The 26,160-nt window shown below is 40.1% G+C and overlaps 1 protein-coding gene across 3 annotated transcripts; it reads left to right on the forward strand.

Moving 5' to 3' along the window:
• The first annotated feature begins 299 nt into the window (after positions 1–299).
• CDKN2A (cyclin dependent kinase inhibitor 2A) lies at positions 300–25,919 on the forward strand. Of its 3 annotated transcripts, none has more exons than XR_005203020.1 (3): positions 300–948; positions 22,580–22,886; positions 25,439–25,671. XR_005203020.1 is itself a non-coding variant. In XM_017546034.2 (3 exons), exons 2-3 carry the CDS (start codon positions 22,583–22,585, stop codon positions 25,450–25,452), a joined length of 318 nt encoding a protein of 105 aa, XP_017401523.2. In that variant the 5' UTR covers positions 585–948; positions 22,580–22,582; the 3' UTR covers positions 25,453–25,919. The 3 variants fall into 3 exon arrangements, 2 of the variants coding, with proteins under 2 accessions (XP_017401523.2, XP_037600745.1); XM_017546034.2 differs by having other exon boundaries at positions 585–948; positions 25,439–25,919; XM_037744817.1 differs by lacking the exon at positions 300–948 and adding an exon at positions 18,690–19,189 and having other exon boundaries at positions 25,439–25,919.
• The last annotated feature ends 241 nt before the right edge of the window (positions 25,920–26,160 follow it).

The raw sequence follows: 26,160 nt of genomic DNA on the forward strand, positions 1-26,160 counted from the left end.
AAGCGTGCAGCGGTTTCATTTAATTTCGCTAGTTTTCCAAATCTAGAAGAGGAGCGGAGCGGCTTTTTGTTCAAAACTGACATTCAGCCTCCTGATTGGCGGATACAGCAACGAGATGACCTCGCTTTCCTTTCTTCCTTTTTCTCTTTTAAATAATCTAGTTTGAAGAATGGAAGACTTTCGACGAGTGGAGGCAGGAATAAAACAAGGGGGATGAGGGAGCGGGGACGCGAGCAGCCCCAGAACCCGCGGGAGCGCGGCGGTTCCTGGTAGGGCCGTGTCAGGTGACGGATGTAGCGAGGGGGCGGGCTGCCTGGAGATGCGTTCCAGGCGTCCGGCCCCTGGGCCGTCCCCGCGGGACGCCCGCGCTGAGGGTGGGAAGATGGTGGTGGGGGTGGGGGCGCACACAGGGCGGGAAAGTGGCGGTAGGCGGGAGGGAAAGGAACCCGGGCCCCGAGCAGCCCGCGCGCGCGCCTCCCTAAGGGCGCCTCCGGCAGCCCTTCCCGCGTGCGCAGGGCAAAGAGCTGTTCCGAGATGTTGGAGGTCCGGGTGGGAGTGGGGGTGGGGGCGGGGGGTGGAGGTGGGGGGCGGGCGCGCTCAGGGAAGGCGGGTGCGCGCCTGCGGGGCGGAGATGGGCAGGGGGCGGCGCGTGGGTCGCAAGTCTGCAGTTAGGGGGGCAGGAGCGGCGCTGCTCACCTCTGGTGCCAAAGGGCGGCGCAGCGGCTGCCGAGCTCGGCAGTGGAGGCGGCGAGAACATGGTGCGCAGGTTCTTGGTGACCCTCCGGATTCGGCGCTCGTGCGGCCCTCCGCGAGTGAGAGTTTTCGAGGTTCACATCCCGCGGCTCGCAGGGGAGTGGGCAGCGCCAGGGGCACCCTCCGCTGTGGCCCTCGTGCTGATGCTACTGAGGAGCCAGCGTCTAGGGCAGCAGCCGCATCCTAGAAGACCAGGTAGGAAAGGCCCTCGAAAAGTCCGGGGCGCATTCGCCAATTGTTTTCTTCAGTGTGATTTCAAAAACAGATAGATCGTCTCTAGCACAGGCTAGGAGGAGGAGGTAACGGCAGTGGAGGCTTCCCCATTCGGGTTACAACGACTTAGACATGTGGTTCTCGCAATACCATTAAACCTGGAGCCCCCTTCATACAGCCCCTCAATCATGTGAAACTGAGGCGAAGAGCTTCTAAACCCACCTCAGAAGTCAGTGACTCCCAAATATTCTGGGTGGGAGTGACTAAGCCACACACACACACACACACACACACACACACACACACACTTTCTTTCTCCCTAGGGGGAGTATTGCTAACCGTCTAAGTTTTCTGCAGGGGGCCTTTTTTTTCCCCAGCCTCCTGGCAGGGTCACCACCTCCCACCTTCCAGGAGAGTAGAGGACCCGCGAGAGAAGGGGCACGCAGTGACTTCCTGAAATGCTAACCAGGATCGTAGGATCAGTTACTGCTGCGAGGAGCAAACACTTGCTTCTTGGGGGGAGTTTTACAGCCAACAGGGAAATGGGCTTTCTTTGAGTTAGAGGTAGAGGTCCGGCGGCCTGCGTGATTAAAACTGCTCCGGACAATGCTTGTATGTTTAGCAGACGGCAGAACTGCAGAAATCCCAACTGATAATATTTTACTCATCTCAGACGACAGTTAACACAGTTTAAAAATGAGGCCTACTTCTTAAATAACAGAATCCGAGGTAGTTTTGTCGTCACATTGATAAATCTTGACCCAACCGGTGTAATTTCCTATAACCAGGAAAACTCAAACAATATATAGTTAAAATATGCACAATGCAAATTAAAATTTGTATAATAAGTCTAAAAGTAATTTAATGAGGCTTCACTTTTATGACCGTCCTTGTGGCATGCTTCGCCAGGAATATATAGCTTCAAAAAGCAAAGGCCAGCGGAGGGGTAATTATTTTTTTACTGCAATGTTGTCTCTTTCAAGTGGAAATATAAACCTGTTAAAACTCTCCGTGTTTTAGTGTCTCAATTTCTATTAGCAAAAATTTATAATCTATAGGATAAGTGCACATTTTATTTTTTACTTTTCATATTGTGAAAGTTCATTTTTTTAAAAAAGTTATTGAAAGGAGCCTATAAAGGATTTCATGGCCCGTTGCTGGATTTAATTTTAATTCATTTTAAAATATTGGCAAGACCCTGGTTGTTTTTTTTACCAGTGGTTTATCTGTATCAGCAACAGTTTAGCCACTGTGATTCGTAACTGTTTGAGTATAGTTCTTAATATTATTGTCTATATAAAAATATTTATTATTCGGGGTTAATATTATTCTATATAAAATTATTCTATTTAAATTATTAAGTCGCTTCTAAAAATCTATAGTAATAAAGTAGAAAATATCAATGTATATAAATGCTGTAATTACATACTTTTTAGTTTAGGCATATAAAACATAACATTGAGGTTACTTTAAGTTAGAGAAAATATTTTATAGTATGTTAATGTATATGCATAAAATGCAAAAAATATTTAAATGATAGTTCATTGAAATAAATCATTTTTTGTTATTTAGGTATAAATCAATTTTCAGGACGTATGTGAAAAGCCCAATCTTCAGGAAGTATCTGAAGATAGAACACACTGCTTGAATAGAATGTTTGTCTTGAAATATATGCAATTTTCAAATTTCATATGTAAAATGGTATACATAATATAAAATCTAGCAGTGTTAATTATAATATGTAATTATATATTTCACATGAATATATTTATGCCTATATTTATATTGATTTGGGAGTTTATATGGATACTAATTATGTTAGGATTTGTACAATTCCTTGAGATGCACACGTGCTGATAATTACTTGTATGAATTATTTAATATCATTGCAAATAATAATGTGTTATTTTAATGTATTTTTTAAGTTTCTGCAAATATGTTTATTATGACTTTTTATTTTTTTATGATTGGAAATATGTATACTAAAATTCCACATTACCTGTTTCTTAACCACAGAAACCTGATAAATTCCCTCAGTTGATTTGTTGCTTCAACCTTGGCACATTTATAAAATAGTCATATTTTTATTAGGAAGTTAAAATATTCATTTGTTTATAGCTATTTCAGAATGCTGAGATTATTTTTTTCTTTAATAGCGTAGAGTCCTCTCAAGGTAAGTGCTGTGCAGTTAGTATAAACCATTATTCCCAATACATACATGATTCACAGTTTGTATTGTGTTCTAAATGAACCATGGCACTTTCAGAAATCAAGAGTTAATATTCATTTTACTTCTTAGTACTCTTGAATTTTAGAAAGTCCATTATCATCCTAAGGTAGCAACAACATAGCCTATTACCATCTATGTCCATATTTTACAGGTCTGTTATTCCATGTTAGTTCATCACTATCAACTACATGGTAGAGTTAAGCTAAACCGTTTTCCCAATATATGAACAATTCCTGTTAGTAAAATGATACAAAATGTCTCAAAAATACTGTCTTACAGCAAGGTTCAACCATGGGCCCAGTGGTTTTACACTTTCTACAAAATCCTTGGAGAAACAGAGAAAATCCCACTTGCCTTCTGTACTACAACATCCTAGGCCAAACTAAAACTGAAATTTCACAGTAGAACACTGTAGGCCAGGGGTGTCCAATCTTTTACCTTCCCTGAGCCACAAAGGAGGAAGAATTATCTGGGAACGCACATTAAATACACTAACAATAGCTGATAAGCTACAAACAAACACAAAAAAACTCAAAAAATCTCATGATGTTTTAAGAAAGTTTATGAATTTGTGTTGGGTGACATTCAAAACCATCCTGGGCTGCATGTGGCCCTTGGTCTCACAAGTTGGACAAGCTTACCTTAGACCTTCCATCTGCTGCAAAACCCAGCCTGATACAAAACCCAACCTGATAAAAAGTGTTTGTGGTGCTTTATTTCTGCAGTGTAAGTTATATAAGTAATGGGTACAGTTTCATTTTCTAAATAAAAAATTATTACATTGAATATGAATTTTTTAAAGTAAGTTATCTAAATAATGATTCTCACATACCTAATGACTAATATCATCTCTATTTGTTGCCCAGTGAGATTAATGTACCTCCTAAACTCCTGACCATCAAGAACAACAATTTTGTATTATATATTAAGAATTTTTAAATGAACCCATACACTTTCATTCAGCTATTTTATATTCAGGCCTCATGCTAATCAAACAAAGGTTCTGACAAAGATTAATACAGATGGATAAATAGTAGGAAGAAACAAAAAACTGCATAAAATTCTAGCAATAAAATGTTAAAATATGGTACAGTTGTATTCTGGAACATCAGGTTTCTGAAGAATATGTAATAGACTGTTAAATGATTGCATTATAAAGTCAGGTTTTTTTAAAGCAAGATTCAAAAGTAAACAGTTCCCCTCCACCACCAAATTAGTTATAATGGTTTCCTCAGGAGGAGAGGGGTTGGGGGAAAGGTTGGTGATATTTATTTTCATCGTTTCACTTTTGAGTTTTCCAAAGTGCTATGACCATTACCACTAAAACATATGTTATTTCCAAAGCCTTTGGCACTGTAACAATCCTACATAGCGGGCGAACTAAGAACTTCTCTAGCCTTAGGTGGGTAAGGAGGGAAGAAAGGCAAGGAAACTGACTTAAGTATCATACCCGAGGTCTGGGAAGGCCTGAGAGGGCTGTGATTTCAGAACCGCAATACACGCTATATCCAAGAAGTTCCATTTTAAACCGGTAAGTCCGTAGCTATATCCGTTTCCAAGGCTGCCGGGTTAGGCCTCTGGTCACAGAACTTGCGCCCTTCTTGGGATCCCTTCTCTCTGGCCCCCCTACCCCAGCCCACAAGCACACTCTAGTCCCCTCCAGTCAATTTCAGCCAGAGCTGGCCGCCTCCGGAGACACGCTGAGGGTGCAAGGGACCTGGACCCCAAAGAGCGCCTGAGGACAAGAGATGAGATGCACGCTGCTCCTCCACTCCTCAGCCCCTACCATCCTCCTCTTCGACCCTAAGTTCCCCATTCTCTCACTTCCTAGAGATGCCGCGGATCCCAGAGGCTTAACTGGCAGCTGAAGCAAGGCACTCCATCAAGAATTTGGATGCGTGGTCAAATTATCAGTCCACCGCGCGCACTTTCCGCAGGAGCGATGTGATCTGTTATCTTAACTGTGGACCTGGGGTTCCACGTGGAAGCCTATTGGGGTTTCACTGGTCGGGGTGGGGTGGGGGTAGAAGCAGGCAGAGTCTGAGAGGACGACAGGAAGGACAGGACAGGAGGCAACTCTGGGTCAGCTCTCCAGTTTGGAACTGGCTAGGCCTTGCTTTGGAGAGGATGGTAGAGAGAAGTGAGTCCGAGTTAGTCGGAGGAACCACGGGGAAAGTGCGCTTCTGAGACTCGGCAGCCCTTTCATTCCCTTCCAAGCCAGATGGAGACCCAAGAATGTTGAAGGGCCTTGCCTTCCCTCAGTATCTCTATCTGTATCTGGGGGTGCAGGATAGTAGGAAGAGTGGCCTGTAGTATTTTTTCCGGTGTTGATGTGTCTCCATTGTTTTCTTCTTATATTGCACCTTTCCCCGTGTTTGAAAATTTTCTTTTTAAATGAAATCATTGATTAGAATAAAAAACGTCAGTAGCTATTAAAATAAGACCCATTTTCATGACAGTAGGCCAACCAATAGAGAAAACCTTGGGAATTAATAAATGAAGGATTTGTTTGGTAGATGATAAAAGGTCCTTTTAAAGGGTCCGACCCTTCCTAGAAAATATCCACCAACTTGGGACCTCAACAGATTCACCATATCCTAATGCATGCAATTTTAATGTGTATTCAGCAAACCCACGTGTTTGCAATTGTCGAGGCTACCAAATGTCAATAGCGTTTTTTTTTTTTCTGTTTGTTGAATGTGAATCTCAGGTACAAAGCCATCTAAACAGAAGAAATTACAGGAATGATTTTAAATCACATATAAAACCAATAGTATTGCTAGAGGTGAATTAGTCAAGGACAGCATTATGAAGAAAGTGAGCGAGAATTTCCAACGAGCAGAAAGAAGCATTATGAAGAAAGTGAGCGAGAATTAGTCAAGGACAGCATTATGAAGAAAGTGGGCGAGAATTTCCAAAGAGCTTGGTGGACTAAGGGTTTCCATACAGCAGGAATGCCAAAATAGTTGGAGTCTCTGAACCCACTGAGTCTTGGACTGTTTAACTAATATTTGTACTTCCAGATATAGTACAGCGCCTTGTACATAGTGGTATTTTTAAAATATATAATGCCTCGTAGTTTTTTCAATTTTTATTTTAAAAGGAGGGGGTACATGTCCAGGTTAATTACAAAGGTGTATATTGCATGATGCTCAGGTTTAGAGTACGACTGAATCTGTAACCCAATTAGTGAGCATAGTACCCAGTAGGTAGTATTTCAGCCCTTCTCCTTCCCTCTCTCCTCCATCTAGTAATCCCCAGACTATTGTTCCCATCTTAATGTCCAATTAGCATTTGTGTTTTAAAATGGAAGGTTGAAGAAAATCTTAGTGCTTGACAGTGTCTCTCAGTGCATTTATTTAATTCATGAGCCCTAGAATGAAGGTGGCATTTGGGCAAAACTATACTATCAAAAAGAAGTACTAAAAGGAAAAACAAAAGTTAAATCTATCAACTACAGGACTGAAACTCCCAAAGCATCAGAGTTCCTTTAAAAAAATAGTACATTGATTTTTATTTTTTATCACATATTGGCTTTGTTCATGAAAATAGAAACATGTTATCACAAAGGACTTTTTAATTCTTCAACTATTCCTCAGTTTACTCTTTCACCTTCAATATCATAAATTATTTAAATGGTTGTGAATGGAGTAGGATTTTTTTAAATAAAGCTTTTATAGAGGTTCAGAATTATGTGAACAAAGACATGTAATCTCTTAAGCAAACTGAAACTAATAAAGTTGTACAATTGAGGTAATGTAAATAAAAAGCTTTTGCTTTGTTAATTGAATTATGTGAATAACTAGAAATTTTAAAAGTATGACAAAGGTTAACAACAGCATCATTACCTGGGCTGCCTTTATAAATACATATTTCTGAGATTTGGTTTCAGAAAATTTGATTCAGATTTGCTGTGGGTCCCAGAAATCTGCATTTTAAATAAACACTCAAAGGAGATATTATTACAAATGGCCCACTGGGACACAATTTGACCACTATTACCAATTTTATTTTTTAACCTTATTTCTGCTTATTTATCTTTGAATTGAGGTCCAGGATTTTAGGTAAGATTTTAAGTTTAGAGTCAGTTTTCTGGATCCTCGGAAAGAGAGTCTGAGTAATCAGTGGATGAGTTATTTCACCAAATGAAGGAGACCCTTTATTATGTGACCCTTCATCTGAATTGGAAAAGAATGATACCACATTTTTACAATCAGAACATAGTTTGAGAGAAAAAAATAATAATAAAATATATTTGTATTTTAAAGCGTATGGAACCAGACAGAAAATTTCCACGTAGCCTATATATATCTTATCTTTATAAAACTCTATTTACACTTACTTCTGTTTGCACAGGATGAATGGATCTCTCTCTTTCTCTCTCTCTGTCTCTCTCTCTCTCTCTCCCTCTCTCTGTGCGTGTGCGTGTGTGTGTGTGTGTGTGTGTGTGTGTGTGTTGTAATAAGAGGTTTCTTTGATTTTATGATCCAGACCAGGCTTGTAATAAATATGACAACCTAAAATTATGTAAGAAAGAAAAATCAAAGCACAAGTGTTATGCTTATCTAGCCATAACAGAATAAAGCATCTATGGACAAAATGATGGGTCTTTATATCTCTGTAAAAGCACAGTGATGAAGGGAGAAATATAGATGAAAAAATGTAAGCTAAAAAGTAACATTACAAGAAAAAATATCATACCTTTCAAATAATAATTTTTCTGCTTTTAAACTACAATTTGTCTAATATTACACCAGTGACGTTGCTGATGTATTAGGAAAAAGCTTGTTTTGCTTTCTTTTCTCGAGTGCCACCATTTTCTTGCTCTCATTTTCTTTCAGGCTGCCAGATCATCTGACTCAGCAATTGTATAACTCTCTCAACCAATTTAAAGAAACAGCAGCTATCTAGAGAACAATGACTCCCCCAATTGCTAATCTAATTATTAAATGTTCAACATCAGATACTTTGAATTTTACTCCATGCAGTTTACATGCTGAATAGTTGAAGTTGAATATATTATATTTAACATTTAATTTTTAAAAGAAGCTTATTGAAACTTTCTTCCAAATCACATGGTAAAGTTCTCGTTTTCTTCAAAAATAATTAGGAGGAGCTTAATAATAACAGGACACTTCAACTTGCATTATCTTATTTAATTATCACAGTATCCTTATGTTTTAGATGTTTCATTTTTTTCATTTTATGGATCTGGAGACTGAGGCTCAGATAGGTTGCATGGCCTGCCAAACATCACTGACTGGTAATTGGTATATGGTTGAACTTGGGTGTTCATGGAATGCTATAAATATGTATATGGTTTCAGTTTCATCTCTTTTAGTTGTTGTTTTGTAAGTCACTTAACCCCTTTGGGCCTCTGCTATACTCAAGCATCAGCCATGTAAGTCACAATAAATATTTATTAGTTGAAAGGAGGTTAACATCTTTCAAAAATTTATTTTTTGAACAAAATAAACCAATGAAAAATTCTTATGTGAATGTGCATATAAATTACTTATTCCTAGTCCTACCTTAATTTAAAAGCAATAAATGAGATACTTGTTCACCAGCACAGGAACCAATCGAAGCATGCAGTTGAAAGATTACTTTCTTTAGCACTCACATGACCTGTGAGCAGATTCTATTTCCTTTACTTGTGAGGTGTCCCGGTACCAGAATGAAGCATGAGAAACTCTCAGTGCTTTTATTTTCTCATCTGGAAACCTGAGACCCTATGGTATTTATGTAATAAGAAGTAGACAAAATAGTATGTGTCAAGATTCACTGTAAACTTTTAAACAGCATACATTTATCAGTTATTATAATGCCTAAACTATTCCCTTAAGAAAGCACATTAGTTTTTTTTACAGTAAATACATACTTCATTAGAATTTAATTATTCAGTGTAGCTACAAATTTCTAAACTCCACTTTAAAAATGTATATATTATAATAAAAATATGTTTATGTATTAAAACTCCTGGTATATTCCAAGGTCTTCAATAAAATCAGTGTAAATTTGCATAGTTGGATACTTTTAAATTCACATCTGTACAGAAGCTGTATATGGTGGCCTTTAGGGTATGCCTCTAAGCTCTTCTAGTATTCATAACCATTAAAGACATATTAAGCAGTGTTCGTTAACCTTTGTTTTCTAAGGCAGGAAATCAAGGTAGCTTTAGAAAACTGGAAAAAAGTGATTAGTCTATCTAATAACCCAGAATAATAATTTCCAAAGGAATCACTGAAGACAACTGGATTTTTAATTCCTTCAGAATGGTTGTTATAGTCTGAATATCTGAATCAACAGTTTTGGCCAAAAAAATTTTCTAAAAATTCTTTAGTATAAAAAAATTGTGTGTGTGTATGTGTGTGTGTGATGAAAGGAATGATGGGCAGAAACATTAATGTAATCCTAAAAACATTCAAAATACCTACCTCGAGGGTGACCTTCAATTATATTTATTCAAATTTGAAGAAGTTATTTAGAAGTAGGGTATCAAAGAAACAGACAAAATATATTAAATGGTATGCTTTGTCAAGGCTAAATTGACCTGGGGTTTTAAATTGGTACAGAGTAAACACAGAGTATATTCTGTTATCATTGTATTTTTGAATAATTAATTATGGAAGTTATCATCTTAACCATAACAACAAAAAAGAGAAAACTCAGAGACTGAAGGGAAAGCATGAATGGAAATGTTAAATCTGTATATGAAAAGCGCTAAAACATGAATAGAAAGCATTTACTTATTTAATCAAAGTTGATTATATTTCATCAAGAAGTTGATTCCTTTGAGGGGAGTTGAATCATATATCAGGTGAAGAATGTGATTTGAGGAAGACTGGTCTAACACAAGAAAATTTTCTTGCAATCTTTAGTAATATCAGAGGGGATATTGGCTTCAGAACTCTCTGAAGTTCAGGAAAGGACACAAAAAATTAAACATAACAGTAAGACTATAGAGTCCCAAGAAAGCAAACTACTTTTAAAGGATAGCTTTTTAGAGGGGAAATGGGGGACAACCATTCTCCATTTGATGAGGAAAGTTTCCATGTAGATGGTCCCCCTGAAATTAGAGTATCCTAAATCATTGTTAAACCTATGGGTAAACCATGAATACTCAACCTCCACCCTCAGGAGTGAAAACTGAATACAAGATTATTTCTCTGTGACTCAACATTATCTCAGAATTCTAATAGCATATACATGCATCAGCAGCATAAACAGAAATGAGATATTACATATGCCTGTGTTAGCAATTAAAAAGGACAGCATGTTTGAGAGGAGAAAATCTATCCCATCGAGAAGGAAAAAGGAGGGAGGTTGGGGATAGAAGTTTAGAGAAAATACACTTTGCAATTCCTCAGTTTTGACTGTAGTTTTCCTATTGTACCTTCCACTTGACATACACTGCAAGGAGTGGAGGTTGGTGGCAATGAATGTAAAGACTGGACACAGTGACACTCTCCAGTATCACTTCTTATGATTTAATGAGGTTTGCTTTTAGGTGTGTGTGTTTTTTTGTTTGTTTCTTTTTTGTTTTTTTGTTGTTGTTTTTTGAAATTCTTTTGTCATACCTTAGGCAACTTTGTTACAAAGAAGCTCTTTTTTCAGGGGGTTATAATTCAGGAGATAGCATCATACCTTTTAGAAGAAAGTTTTCCTGTTGAAATCACAGGTACCTGCCAGAATGTACAGTAATTAATGAAAAATTACTCAAAGGGACATTTATTTTGATGACCTAAATGAATAACTCACAGTAATCTTATGGGGTAAATTTTATTTTCCCCACTTTGTAAGGTGAGGGAACAAAGGCTCAGAAAGTTTATATAACTTATTCAAGCCTACAGAGCTGGTAAATGAGAGGTCAGTTCTATCTGAGTTTAAAGACTAGGCTTGCCCCACTGGCATTTGTGTCACTCCCAAAATTATGATTAAGAATATGGCTGGCATTTCCCACTACCCACATTAAGTAGCCGTGGCCATCGAAAGAATGGAGAATGGGGAGAGGAACTGAGTTAAACATCTGCAGCAAACATTTACTAACTGGGTAACCATAGCAATGTAGCACTCCTCCACTTTGTTATCTATAAATCAAAATGGCGGCTTTTAGAAAAGCAATTTTGCAATATATTCAAGAGCCTTCTACCCTTTGAAAAACTGCAATTCTATTTTTAATAGCAATTAGAAACACCTTAATTATCTGACAACAGGGATATCGTTAAGTAAATTATAATTATTTTTCCAATGGAATGTGTTGCAGCTGTTAAAAGTAGCATTTATGAAGTGTTTTTAGAGAAGCCTGGAAAATGCTCTAATGATAAGTTAGAAAAGGCTTATTTCAAAATTGTATAATATTTACAATGTAAAGATTAAGCAAAGAAAAAGACAGGAGGAAGTATATCAAAATGTTAATAATTATTGTTTTGGGGGGTAGTTTTTCATTTTCGGTGTGCAGCTAATTCCTTAATGATTTTTACATATATAAGCTTTACTCAGGACAGAAAATAATTCAAAAATGAGGGGACTGAATTAAATGACTTTCAGGGGACTTAGCATGTCTTTAAATTCCAAATTTCTATCACTACTGAAGAATAATCACAGAACGACAGTAGTTCTGAAAATGGAGAGCTAGTAATCTTGGCCCAGGTTTTACAACTTGCTCTAAAGCACAGTCCTCAAAGAAAAGGAAGCACTGATGAGTTGTTCGCCACGTACTGGATAAATTATCATCAGGGAAACAGATATTGTAGTAGGGAGAGTGAGGACCTCTCAAACAGAACTGGGAACCTTAAGTTCGAACTTTATCTTGATTCTTTTCATTATTACATAAGCACCCTGAGCCTCTTTTTGTCTACATGATGAAGAAAGAATAATACTCTCTATCCCATGGGAGAGCTGTGGAATTAGAAATGACATATATAAAACTGCTTAATGCTTGTCACATAGTTGAGGTTCAAAAAATTATAGCCATTATTTTCTTGGCAACTTTTAATGAATTTCTTATTATCTCTATTTCTGTCTGCCTGTCTCCTCTAATTATGTTTGTTACTTATTTTGTTCCTCAGGATGAGGCCAATTCTCAATATCTATGCTGTATATAGTGAAAAGATTTACAGATCAAAATCATTGAAAAAAAAGAAAAGAAATCTAAATTTGCATCTTCAAAAGCTCTAAGCCCAGGAAGTATAATATACATATATATCAAATATGTACATATAATATGTACATACATACATACTGTGCTAATCTTTTAGTGTTCTCTGCTGATCAAATAGCCATGAATAGATATAAGTAATTCACCATAAGTAATTTATCAACATACAAAACAAGTTAGGGAATAATTGTTTTCATGAACTGCAAAGATTCCTCATTTCACAAGAGTCCACTCGAGATATTTTTAATAGTAAATTTCTTACATAGATTTAAAATCATATTTGTTTTGCACATAATTTAGAAAAGACATCTGCTATAAGTCATATACTTTTAAGTTACCTTCAAAATATTCCGGGAAAGATGATAATAGGTACTGCTGATTCTATACCCAATTAACATTTTAGAAACTAAGGTTGAAAATCGTTACTTAACTATAATTATGCATTAAATCTACAACACATCAAAGAATTTTGCATTTTGTACTCATTGCGAAGATCCAGTTTGAGCAGGAAGAGAAATTTTACAATAATTCTGAATGAGCAGAGATAGCATAGAGTTTCTAAAAGAGCACCTTACTTATAGCAAATACTAAATAATTGTGCTATATGGAATTTAATTAAATAGAGAATAGCAAAGAGGAGAAAGAAACATCCTCTGTCTTGAAACATCTAGAGACCTACTCCCAGGGACACATTGTCTTTTCTTAGCAAACTTGTTTGAAGGTCTGCTCTACTTTCTCAAAGGTCTCCCTTTCATGCTGAAGCTACCTTTTTTCCTTGTAGAAAATAAATAATTAAATATCTTGCAGTTATTTACCTAAGGAAACAACTTTCTTTCCCATTTAAAATACTCTTATCATCCACACTGGACCTTGATTATCAGAATTTTTATCTGGGGCAGCTTCAGGGGCACTTTGGCACTTCAGGCCAACCCACAATCTATTTTTACACGTTTCTGATTATGCCCACTTTGTAGATGAAGACATTGAAGTTAGAAAAAAAAAAGTCACTTGTTCAGGATAACAAAGTAGGTGGTAGAGCTAGGCCAGGGACTCTAATTTCCTGACATTATTGCTTTTCTAAATTAAGAGGATGCATGGAATTATTCCTCCATTGCCTTTGTCTTCAAATAATTCTCTATTGCACCCAACATCCTATTCTAGAACTCATCTATGAAGGCTTAACACAGCTGTACCTAGAAGCTCCATTACAAAGTATATACCTTGCTCTTATAATCTACTTCCTAAGGAACTTTCTTTAATCATGGGATTTTTTCCACACTCTGAAATCTTTTATTCCTGGTAACTCAAGTGTGAGTGATAAGTGTGTAACTCAACTTATCACTATCCATCACTCCAGTCTTCCCTGCTCAGGTGATTACTGTAGGCTCCACTCAAGAGCTCATCCCAGTTCAAGACTACCTTCCTCCTCCAAAGAAGCAAATATATTGATGGCTGTTACCAATACATGCTCTTGACTAAGAACCCTTCTTTTATAATTAATATTGACAACTTTAAGCCAAGTGCCTGACATATATTAGGTACTTGGTTACTCCTTTTCAAATAAAGTTATGAATGATGATTCTAATAAAAGTAACTCTGATTTGTCTACTAGTTTTATTATGTTTAATTCATTAGAAAGGCCATGCACATAATACCAAATTCAGACAATACAAATCACAGAATGTGAAAAGCAAGTCGCATGCCAATTCCAGTTCTTCATTTCCTTGCCTCACAGGTAAAAGCTTTCTTTGTATCTTCCCAGAGATACTGTATGTATATTTTGTTTTTAACCTCAAGCTATAGTTACAACAATTAACTTTAATAACAATGTTAATATTGAAACTGGTAAAGAAATATGTGTGCAGTATCTCACATCAAGTGTTAAGAACAGAACAAGAGAAAGCCCACTTTGAAAATTATGGACTTTGAATCTAGAAATAATCTCTAAAGATTTCACAGTCAAAACAATAGTTCATTAGATACATGAGAACTGTCACGTGGTCTAAGAAAAGAGCTATTGCTCCAACTCCTTTTATTTGCCTAACAAAATCATCTTGCTTATCACATGAAATATATTCATATCATCCCTTGCCAATCCTACAATGCCTTGTCAGAACCAGAAACCAACTCTAGAACACTAACTTCTAAAATATCTTTCTGTCTCTTTCTGGTAATATGTTGAAAGTAATCAAATATCTCTACTGTGTCATGATCTCCACCCTCAGCTGAGTTCTCTAGTCTGATTTAAAAAAACAAAACAAAAGACTTCTCTGTCTGAGTCTTACTCAGCCCATCTTCTCTCCTCATAAGAGGTATTCTAAACTTTTACCATTCTCAAACTTCCTACCCTACCATCTTATTTTCACTCTGCAAACAAGCTAGCTTCCTCATTCATGGAAGGAAGTGCCTCCCCATTCTGACCTTTTCTCCCTCCCAAATCTACGTATCTCTTTTGACCAAAGCTATAACCACCACAGCTGTGCTTTGAGTTCTGTTTCTTTATGACTTTTGAGGGACCTTGGGTCCTCAAAAATATCCTATCTTGCCTATGTACTTAACCTTTCCTTTATTCTCTTCTAATTTTCTCTTCTCTTCACTTGGCACTTGCCCTTTAGGGTATGTGTGTGCTCAGGTCTTTTCCAACTTCCATCTGCCTCACTTCATGGTAAGGGCCTTGAACTATCACAACGAAGCTGTGAAAGAGTAGTCAACACAGCCTCCCCACTTACTTGCCATCCCACTCTGCTGGCTTTTCTTTTGACCCTCTGAGGAGTTCTTACAGGCTCTTTTTAAGGAATAAGTCCAAATGAATTACTTTCAGTTTTCCTAAACGTCTATGACTTTGCACATCCTCTTACCTCTGCCTAGAATATCTGTCTCCTTCTTTCCCATCTTTAAACTCTCACATCATTCTTCAAGACTGGGATCAGCTCTTAGCATCCAGGAAGGCTTTGCCTACTAGAAACAAATAAGAATGAGTTTGGTCCAATTTTCATTTTCTTGTATCATTCTCTGCTTTATTTTGCTCATCTAAGAGCATTACATGCCTCATTTAATCCATAAACAACTGTTTGAGGCAAGTATGGTTATTATCCTAATCATGAAAATGAGAAAACAGAGGCCCAGACATGTTGAGTAACTTTGTTCAAAGATAGAGAACCAGTAAGTGGAACAGTTCAGGTTTGAACCCTGGTAGTCTGACTCTAGAGATATTATGTTTGACCTACTCCCCTCTGCACCTACCCTATGTCTGCCTTTAGCCTCTGAGCTTGTTGAATTAATGAACAGGTGATAGTATTTTTTTCTTATAAAACTGATCAGAATTAAGACGGGTTTAAATTTCATAGTATAGATTTTTTTAACTGCGAAGGCACTGCAAATCTAAAAAAGAATGGCACTCTCAAGAAAGGAAAAATAAGTGTGAGAATAATAACAATAACCAACAAACTTTAGTAAATTCTAGTAAATATAGTAAATTTTTAAATTAAAAGCTTTTGAACATACAGTATCATGTTTTGTGATCCCATGAAATATATTATAATCCCATTTTGCACATAGGAAATCTGAGGCTGGCATAAGCAGCACCAGGATCCAGGACTTTATATTTTCATTATTCTAGGGTTTTGCACCTCAGGTTGAGCTGATATGTATGAGTAAACTGGGAACGTGGTGGGTTCTTTAAAAGAAAAACCAGGAAAGTTTTCACAGTATTATTAAACTTTACATAAGATTTATAATAGATAATGGACTCAATTTCTAGAGCAAAATGACCCCACCATAGGATGCCATAATCCTTCCAGAGCTCTTCTGCAAGATACGAGAGTATATACATATCTAAAACTTGTTATTTCCAAAGCAGTCAACTTTTACATCTGTATATAATGCATCTAAATGTTGTTTTTGTATCACCACATCACCCATCTTCTTCACCAATAGCTCAATATACATACATACATATACATATCTACATATATATATATATATATATTTCACAAGAGCTATAAGAGTTCTTGATGTAGGAATCCATCGTAGAGTTTCATAGAAATCTCTGAATTCCCTAAAAGTTTTATTCAGAAATACATGTGTAAGTGAACACATCTATTTTTTAAAAAAATTACTACCTACTTTCTGTTTTGGGCAAGTCTTTCAACAGACTCTTGAAAGAGCCTACTCTTTCCACTCTTCCGCCCCCATTAAGAATCATTATATTAATGATGGAAATGTGTTAAATGTGTTCCCTCCCTCCCATCCTTGAAACCAATCTTTCTTCCTCCTCCATCATAAAATACCTTAAGCTAAACCAAAAGAATTTTATTTATCAATAGTTTGAATTTTCCATATTATGGCTATACAGATAATTGAGGGGTACCCAAGGAAAATATAAATAGCACAGTAATGCAGTGTAGATTTTAATAACATACTTGACATCCCAAATTGTTTTCATTGGCTTCATTTTTATAACTACCTGTTTAAAAATCAAGCATACAAGATATGCTGGGTCTACAAGGTTTAAGTCAACCAGGGATTGAAATATAACTTTTAAGCGGAGCTGGATTATCCATAGGAAGGTTAAGCATGTGCTTAAGGCATCATCAGAGTCTGAGCAATCCATTTTTTTCTAATGTATGTTATTGAAAACCTTAAAAAGTAATAGTCGCAGGAAAAATTAGAACTTTTACCTCTTTGCACTTGTTATACTCTTTAGTGCTGTTTAACTTTTCATTATAAGGGTGGTGGAGGGTGCCCATCATCTCCATCTTTTCAGGGAGTAAGCTCTTCTTGCTCTTTTTTTTTTTTTTTTTTTTTTTTTTTTTTNTTTTTTTCTGAGACGGAGTTTCACTCTTGTTGCCCAGGCTAGAGTGCAATGGCAAGATCTCCACTCACTGTAACCTCTGCCTCCCAGGTTCAAGAGACTCTCCTACCTCAGCGTCCCAAGTAGGTGGGATTACAGGCCCGTGCCACCATGCTGGGCTAATTTTTGTATTTTTAGTAGAGAGGGGGTTTCACCATGTTGGACAGGCTGATCTCCAATGCCTGACCTCAGGTGATCCACCCGCCTCGGCCCCCCCCCAAAATACTAGGATTACAGGCGTGAGCCACTGCGCCCTGCCTTTCCTTTTATGTAATAGTGATAATTCTATCCAAAGCAATTTTTTTTTCTGAGTCGGGGTCTCATTCTGTCACCCAAGCTGGAGTGCGGTGGCTTACTGCAACCTCCGCCTTCCAGGTTCAAGAGATTCTCCTGCCTCAGCCTCCTGAATAGCTGGAATTACGTGCGCCACCACGCCTCGCTAATTTTTGTATTTTTAGTAGAGACAGGGTGTCACCATTTTGGCCAAGCTGGTCTCCAACTCCGGACCTCAGGTGATCCACCTGCCTCGGCTTCCCAAAGTGCTGGGATTATAGACGTGCGTCACCGCGCCCGGCTCCAAACCATTTTCTTTTCATGCCTCAAAACAGAATTGCAAGCCAATCCTCAAAATGGACAATTCAAGAAATAACGGGTATTAGCTTAGGATGTGTGGCACTGTTCTTAAGGTTCATATGTATGAATACATCAATTCATTTAAATTCACAACAACTCCTGTAAAGCAGGGGACACTCATATTCCCCTCCCCCTTTATAACTAAAAAAGAATGCAAGGTATTTTCACTGGGAAGGGGAAATGTGCGTGTGAAGGAGACAGGGCAGTGTGTAAAGCTGATCTTTGAATCACTGTGCAACTCTGCCTCTAGAACACTGAGCACTTCTTCTGGTCTAGGAATTATGACTTATTGAGAATGGAATCCGTCCTTCCAGTACTCCCTACCCATTGGCACAATTCTCCCCTGTCCGTATTAAACAAACCTCATTTTGTCAGAATCTGCCCTTATACCAGGCAATGCACACGTGTGAGAAACCCACGCCCTAGACAGCCGTTTTGCACATAGGAGGGGAAGGGGTGGGGAAGGAGAGAGCAGGCCGACTCTCCAAAAGGAATCCTTTGAACTAGGATTTCTGACTTAGTGAACCCGGCGCTCTCGAAAATCAAGGGTTGAGAGGGTAGGGGGACGCTTCCTAGTCGCACAGGTGATTTTGATCCTCACTGGACTCTCACAAACAGAAAAGAATAATTTTGCTTTTTCTTATGAGTAAAAGAAGAAGCCATACTTTCCCTGTGACTCCAAACACCCTGATTCAATTTGGCAGTTAGGAAGGTTGTACCGTGGAGGAAGGAAACGTGCGCGGGGGGGAGGGGTGTGGGGGGTGCGAAATTTCTTTTCGCTCAGAGACGCAAACGCGCGGTTGCTGGGAGGCGGGGAGCCCGGCCGGGAGCAGGGCTGCTGGATGGCGGCGTAGGAGCAGGTGGGGAGGAGTCCAGCCTGTCCTCGCCGCCTCTGGGCTCCGGCGGGCGAGGGCCGCTTCCGGCTGGTGCCCCCGGGGGAGACCCACCTTGGGGCGGCTTCAGGGGTGCCATCTTCGCAACGAGTGAATAGCACCTCCTCGGAGGACTAGCGAACGGCGCCCCCCTGCCTGGAAAGATACAGCCGTTCCGCCAGAAGAGTTGACAGACGGAGTCCCGGGTGTTGGGGGTGGGGGCTCTTCCGCCCGCCCTCCCGGGTGGAAGAAAGAGGAGGGGCGGGCTGGTCTCGAGACTGTAGTGCGGGCCGCGAGAGCTCTGCAGGCGCGGAGAGAGGGAGAGAGGGGAGCGAGCAGCCGAGAGCAGCATGGAGCCTTCCGCGGACTGGCTGGCCACGGCCGCTGCCCGGGGTCGGGTAGAGGAGGTGCGGGCGCTGCTAGAGGCGGGGGCGCCGCCCAACGCACCGAATAGTTACGGTCGGAGGCCGATCCAGGTGGGTAGAGGGCCTGTAGCGGGAGCAGGGGGCGATAGGCGACTCTGGAGGACGAGGTTTGCAGGGGAATCAGGTAGGCTTTTATTCTGAAAAAAGGGAGGCTTCCTGGGGAGTTTTCAGAAGAGGTCTGTAATCACAGACCTGCTCTTCTGGGGTCCCCGGGAAGCCACAGAAGGATTGGGGAGGCCCGCGCGTGCACATCTCTGGAATGCTGTAAGGATCTGAAGAGGGAGGAAATATTTGTATTAGATGGAGGTATGCTCTTTATCAGATACAAAATTTACAAACGTTTGGGATAAAACGCGAGTCTTAAAGAAATGTAGGATGTACTGGAACTACTTAGCCCTGAATTCACAGATACCTGGATGGAGCTTATCTTTCTTGCTAGGAGGTATTATCAGTAAAAATCTGTCGTATATGTGGGAATAAATATCGAATATAAATTTCTGATCGAAATTATTCAGAAGCGGCCGGGTGCGGTGGCTCACGCCTGTAATCCCTTCACTGTAGGGAGCCGAGGCGGGCGGACCACAAGGTCAGGAGTTGGAGACCAGTCTGGCCGTCTCTACTAAAAATACAAAAATCAGCCAGACGTAGTGGTGGACGCCTGTAATCCCAGCTACTCGGGAGGCTGAGGCAGGAGCGGAGGTTGCAGTAAGCCATCACACCACTGCACTTCAGCCTGGGTGAAAGAGTGAAAGTCCGATAAAGAAAAGAAAAGAAAAGAAAAGAAAGAAATTATTCCGAAGCAACTACATATTGTGTTTATTTTTAAGTGAGTAGGACAAATATATGTTTGCTGTAGGAACTTAGGAAATACAGATAGTCGTATGTAATGAATCCCATTCGTGTGATCACGCCAGATGTAATACGTAGACACCATTTTGGGAATATCTGCTGACATTTTTGCTGTTTTGCTATCTTTAGCTTTCCTGGTATAATTTATTTATGATAGAGTTTTAGAGATTTTTCATTTCCTTATTTTTGAAAAGTAGTGTTTCTCCTCTCCCCACTCCGGTTTTGTGAGGGGTTAGGGGATGATTTAAAAGTAATTAATCCTGGGTATCTTTGCATCTCTAAAATTGTACCAGCAGCTTAGACCTGGAAGTTTGGCATTGGAGCCCTAAAATATCTTAGAAGATACCTTATTTGTTTAAAAGCAAAAAGGGAAAAGAAAAGTGGATAGTTTTGACAATTTTTAATGGGGAAGGGAGAAGAACATGTAGAAAAGGGGAAATGACGTTGGCTTAGAATCCTAACTACATTGATGCTTAATATACAAACTTATTTATATAACATTTTAAGTACTAAATTAATATTAATTTCTTATCAAATGGGTTTAAGCATCCTACACATTTTCATTCAATTGATTCATTTTCTTTTTGCTTTGGATTTCTATCATGATTTAAATAATTACATATGGGTTACTTTTTAGATTTTTCATACTATGAAATATAAGAAAAACCATTAAGACTAGTTTTATGACCAAAATGAAGGACTTCATTGAACACACAAAACAATAAATTTACTGCAATATTTTGTCTTTTTGTAGCTGCAGTTTGGTTTCCTTGTACTTTCTCTTTGTCTCTTTGAAAACTAACTCAGTTTCACTTTCTCAGGACAGGATTTAGTAACTACAATATAATTTAGTATAATTCTTTGATTTAGACAACTTATGCAATTTATGTTTAATACAAAATGTACCTAAAAATAAATAATTCCTCTTTATAACACCACCATCCTCAAGCTAATATAACAAATAACAGTTATCTCAAAATAAATTGTCTGCTTCTACCACCGTCTACCATATAACACTCAAATTTTAAGGTTGCTATGACTGCAGACAGTATTTTAAAATTCCTCTTTGGAAATGGCTTTGTTTCCAAGATGATTTAGGAACCAAAGACGTGACCATCTCTTATTTAATGAACTCTCAAATCATAAACCTGGAAAGTGTTTAAGTTTCCTCTTGCTGCTGTTACAAATTATCACAAACACAAATGTATTAGCTAAAGCAAACACAAAATTATTATTTTACAGCTCTAAAGATCAGAAGTCAAAAATGGGTCCACAGGGTTCCATTCCTTTTAGAAACTCTAAGGGAGAATCTGCTTCCTTGTCTCTTCCAGCTTCTGGTGACCATCAAATTCCTTAGATCATGGCCCCTGTATTTTCTCTCTGGCTTCTGCTTCTAATATCTTCTCTCTGACTGTGACCCTCTAATAAAAACACTTGGGGTTATGTTGGGCCCACCCTGAAAATTCTGGATAATCGCCCTCAAGACCATTAATTAAATCACATCTACAAAGCCTCTTTTGCCACATAAGGTAATATATTAACAGCTTTTGAGGATTAAGGCATAGATATTTGTGGGGGGGGTGCATTTTTCAGCCTACCACAGAAAGGAATTTTAGGACTAATTAAACTAGCCTTCTTGTTTAATACTTGAAGGAATTGAAGTTTTGGAATTGGAGAGCATTGTGCTAAATGAAATAAGCCAAACACAGAAAGACAAATATCACATGTTCTTACTTATTTGTGAAATATAAAACAATTAAATTCTTAGAAGTAGAGAGTAGAATGGTGGTTACTGGAGCTAGGGGAGTGGGAGGAATAGGGAGATGGTAATCAAAAATACAAAGCCTCAGTTAAGATGGGAGGAATAAGTCTGACTGGTTTTTTTGAGATGTATTTCACAGCATGATGAATATAGCTAAATAGTATATCCCAAATGCTCTCATTTGACAAAAATGTCAAATGTTTGAGATGATGGATAGGTTAATTAGCTTGATTTAATAATTCCCCATTGTGTTCAAAGATTATAACATCATATTATACCACATAAATATATACAACTATAAATGCCAATATACAATTTTAAAACTAATATAAGAAATTGAGGTTCAACATTCCCAGAAGCTAAGATAACTTAAAAAGTTTTGTGAAAATGTGTTTTTTAAAAAAAGTTTTCTCTTTTTAACAATTACCACATTCTGCACTTGGATATACAGCAGTGAACAACAACAACAGAAAATCTCCAGGCCTAACAAAATTTCAGGAATAAATTTCAGCAGTTGTATCTCAGGGGAGATACAGGAAGTTAGGCTGGAGTAAAAGTCAGTTTGTCCCTGCCCCTTTGCTGTTGTCGTGTCTCACAGGGCTCTCTGCCTGTGGCTACAGCTCCGCAAAAGTTCGGAGAATATAATGGAATTTAATGTGTACTGAAGAATGGATAGGCGAACTGTAAAAGGAAATTGGAAATGGGAAGCAAAGGTAGGGTAATTAGACACCTGTGGCTTGTGTGGGTGCCTGCTTGGCGGTGAGGGGGCTTCACACTGGCGTCCTTTCTGTCCCCTACCCCGCCTCTGACCACTGTGCTCTCTCTGGCAGGTCATGATGATGGGCAGTGCCCGCGTGGCAGAGCTGCTGCTGCTCCACGGCGCGGAGCCCAACTGCGCGGACCCCGCCACTCTCACCCGACCGGTGCACGACGCTGCCCGGGAGGGCTTCCTGGACACGCTGGTGGTGCTGCACCGGGCCGGGGCGCGACTGGACGTGCGCGATGCCTGGGGCCGTCTGCCCGTGGACCTGGCTGAGGAGCGGAGTCACTGCGACGTTGCAGGGTACCTGCGCGCAGCTGCGGGGGGCACCACAGGCAGTAGCCCTGCCCGCACAGATGCCGCGGAAGGTCCCTCAGGTGAGGACTGGTGATCTAAGAATTTGTACCCGGAGAGCTTCCAAAGCTCGGAGCATTCCTTTTCCAGAACAGAAAGTTCAGCCGGGGAGACCAATCTCGGGTCTCGCCTCAGCTCACGCAATCATCAGACAGCCTGAGTCTCCTGATCGCGCTGCCCGGCCAGGGCAGCAAATGGGAAATAATCACGACAGGGACTTTCGCATGTGAAAGCCCATTCTGTAAATTATACCTCCCAAAGTACACCACCACCCAAACACCTACCCTCTCCTAGTTTAAGGCCTAGATTGTGGAGCATTGAAGACTAAAGAGGCTAGAGGAAGAGGCTCCCTCTTCCTCCAAACTAGGGCCAGTTGCGCCCACTTACCGGATCTGCTTCCTCATTTGTATACCAAGGTGGCTGGACCAACCCTCGGATTCCCAAATCCAATTGTGTGTGGCACCATCTGGAGATCGCTCAATCTCAGCTCTACTACACAACTCAACTAATCCGACCCTCCGCTTTATGCGGTAGAGTTTTCCAGAGCTGCCCCGGGGGGTTCTGCGGGCATCAGGACCAAAACTTCGCTGACCTTAGCTGGCTGTGCAGCACTCTATGGCAGACAGAGAACCTCTCCTTTGCCTCTTAAACTTATGCAAGAGATCGCTAAGCGACGAAGATAGAATTGTGGTTCTCCTTGCCTTTACTTTTTACGATCTCAAAGCATCCTCCCTCTGCCCCCATTCCATGGCCTCAGTTTTCTAACCCTCACAGCTGTCTGCTGGTAGTGCCAACATTACTCAATTGTTTTTGGAGGGGGAACAATTTTTTAAAAAACCAAATAGATAATATGAAGCAATACACGGGAATTAACACGAATATTTAAGGTAAAATATGACCTTAAAGATTTTGAAATCCATCTTATTTTGGCCGAGAATGGGGAACTGGGCTCCCTGGGCCATAGGGGAGCCTGGGTGGACGAGGTGGAGAGTTACGTCTAAGCCCTCTTCTGGGGGATGCTGTAAATACTGAATGCAGAATCACCTTCCAAGTTAAAGATGCAGAGTTCTTTACTCGGCCCCTCTTCCCCAGCATTCCCCGACTTCGTCTCCGGTTACAGCTTGCAGCCAGGTCGGTGTCGAAAGAGCTACCAATTACAGCACGGTTCCAGGGCTGAGCATAAAGCTGGAGGAGCCGCGTGGGAGAAGGAGTAAAACTATTGAATTAATCCATAAGCTAATAAATAAATTGAACGACTCTTAAACCAAAGATATTTAATCCAAGCACACAAGTCTTTCATACTTTCCTTCCTCCCTTCCTTCTCTTTCTCCCCAACATCCCCTTTTCAAGCACAATTAATTCTATGGTTAGATTCTACTTCGTGATCAGCCATGTTCTAGGCGATGGGCACGCCAAGGTGAATGAGACAAAACGGGAGTCTTACCCTCATGATGTTTACATTTGGAGACAGGGTCGATCTGTTGCCCAACCTGGAGTGCAGTGGCGCGATCACGGCTCACTGCAGCCTTGACCTCCCTGGCTCAAGGGGTCTTCCCACCTCAGCCTCCCGACTAGCGGAGACCACAGGCGTGCGACACCATGCCTGGCTTTTTTTTTTTTTTTTTTTTTTTTTAAAAAATAATAGAAACCAGCTTCTCACCCTGTTGTCTGGGCTCAAGCAATCCTCTCGCCGCCTCCGCCTCCTAAAGTGCTGGGATTACAGTCCCAAGCTATCGTGCCCAACCTGGGAAACACGTTGAGCAAGATAACAATGTATTTTCAGAGAACAAGTTTATAAAACCCATGGAATGGGTATGAAGCGTGAATAGGAGGAGAGGGCTAAAGAGTGGTCAGAGAATCTAATGAAAGCTATGGGAGGAAGAGACTGTCAAGTGCAAATGCTGCCTCAGAAATAAATGTAAAAGATTGGGATAACCGAAAGGCGAGCTGGAGCCCGTACACAGCGAGATTAGAGAGGAAGGCAGAAGCCAGATCATATAGGGTCGAATAAATGAGCATCCATTTTGTTTCAGAAATGATAGGAAGCCATTTGTGGGTTTGTAGGAGAAGGCATGCGTAGGCAACCTACGGGATTGGAACTCTAGTTTCTCCTACGGCTGAGGAGTGCCAGATCCCGAAGCGCCCTTTGGTTAACGCTCTGGCTGACTCACTCTGTACCAGGTGCAAAAGATGCCCGGGGATGCCGGAAAGGAAAGGCCACGTTTTCACGCCTTCGCCCCTGGCATTGTGAGCAGGCACTGACACTCATTATATAACACTCGTTTTCTTGCAACCCCGCTGGCCGTGGATCGCGCTTTCTCTGCCCTTGGCCGGGTGGACCTGGAGCGCGTGAGTGGTCAGCGCGCCTGGAGCAGCAAGGCAGGACCTGGCTCGCTGCTGGACCAGGGAGGTGTGGGAGTGCGGTGGCAGCGGGTACATGCGCGTGAGGCCGTCGCGAGAACCTTGTATATTAAGTACTCCAATGCCGGTGGGGACGGCAAGAGAGAAGTGTGGGATGGGCCACACATCTTTGACCTCTGGTTTCTAACGCCTATTTTCTTTCTGCTCTCTGCAGACGTCCCGGATTGAAAGAATCATTGAGGCTCTGAGACACTTCGAGAAACTTAGATCATCAATCACCGAAGTTCTTACAGGGCAACTGTCCCCACCCCATCCCACCCCGCTTTCGTAGTTTTAACTTAGAAAATAGAGCTTTTAAAAATGACCTGCCTTTTAAAGTAGATATGCCTTCCCCCACTACCGCAAATTCCCATTTATATTTTCTTTTACATATTATTATAAAAAATTTAAAAAAAACACACCGTTTCTGCCGTTTCACTGGGTTGGAGTTTTGGGGAGTGAGCACTCAGGCCCTAAGCGCACAGTCGTGTGGCACTTCTTGCGAGCCTTGCAGTGTCGGGAAGCTGTTGACTTTACGACAGGCACTTTGTGAACTAGGGAAGCTCAGAGGGGTTATTGGCTTCTCTTGATTCACACTGCTAGCAAATGGCAGAACCAAAGCTCAAATAAAAATAAAATAATTTTCATTCATTCACTCATTTATTCAGTCTACATTTATTGAGCATCTATTGCAACAATTTCTTTGAATTTAAGACAGCATCGTTTCTGAGACTCACTGTTGTTACGTATCTCTCAGAAAAACGCTGCAACTAGACATCTAACACTATTTACTTTGAGATGATACAATATCAAAAGCCATGTCTCAAGAGCGATGAAATGCGGTTAAAATTATGAATGGAAACTCTAGGGGGACCTCCTGTCAATAGACTCGATAGA

The sequence above is a fragment of the Cebus imitator genome, unplaced genomic scaffold (assembly GCF_001604975.1).
Source record: "Cebus imitator isolate Cc_AM_T3 unplaced genomic scaffold, Cebus_imitator-1.0 Scaffold186, whole genome shotgun sequence".
In the NCBI taxonomy this organism is placed as follows: Eukaryota; Metazoa; Chordata; class Mammalia; order Primates; family Cebidae; genus Cebus; species Cebus imitator.

What these genes read in the sequence shown, in the direction of transcription:
- CDKN2A (XM_037744817.1), top strand. Translation starts at nt 19,064, where the DNA reads ATGGAGCCTTCCGCGGACTGGCTGGCCACGGCCGCTGCCCGGGGTCGG. An exon ending in ACGGTCGGAGGCCGATCCAG is followed by an intron (nt 19,190 to 22,579) that starts GTGGGTAGAGGG and finishes TCTCTCTGGCAG; the next exon opens with GTCATGATGATGGGCAGTGC.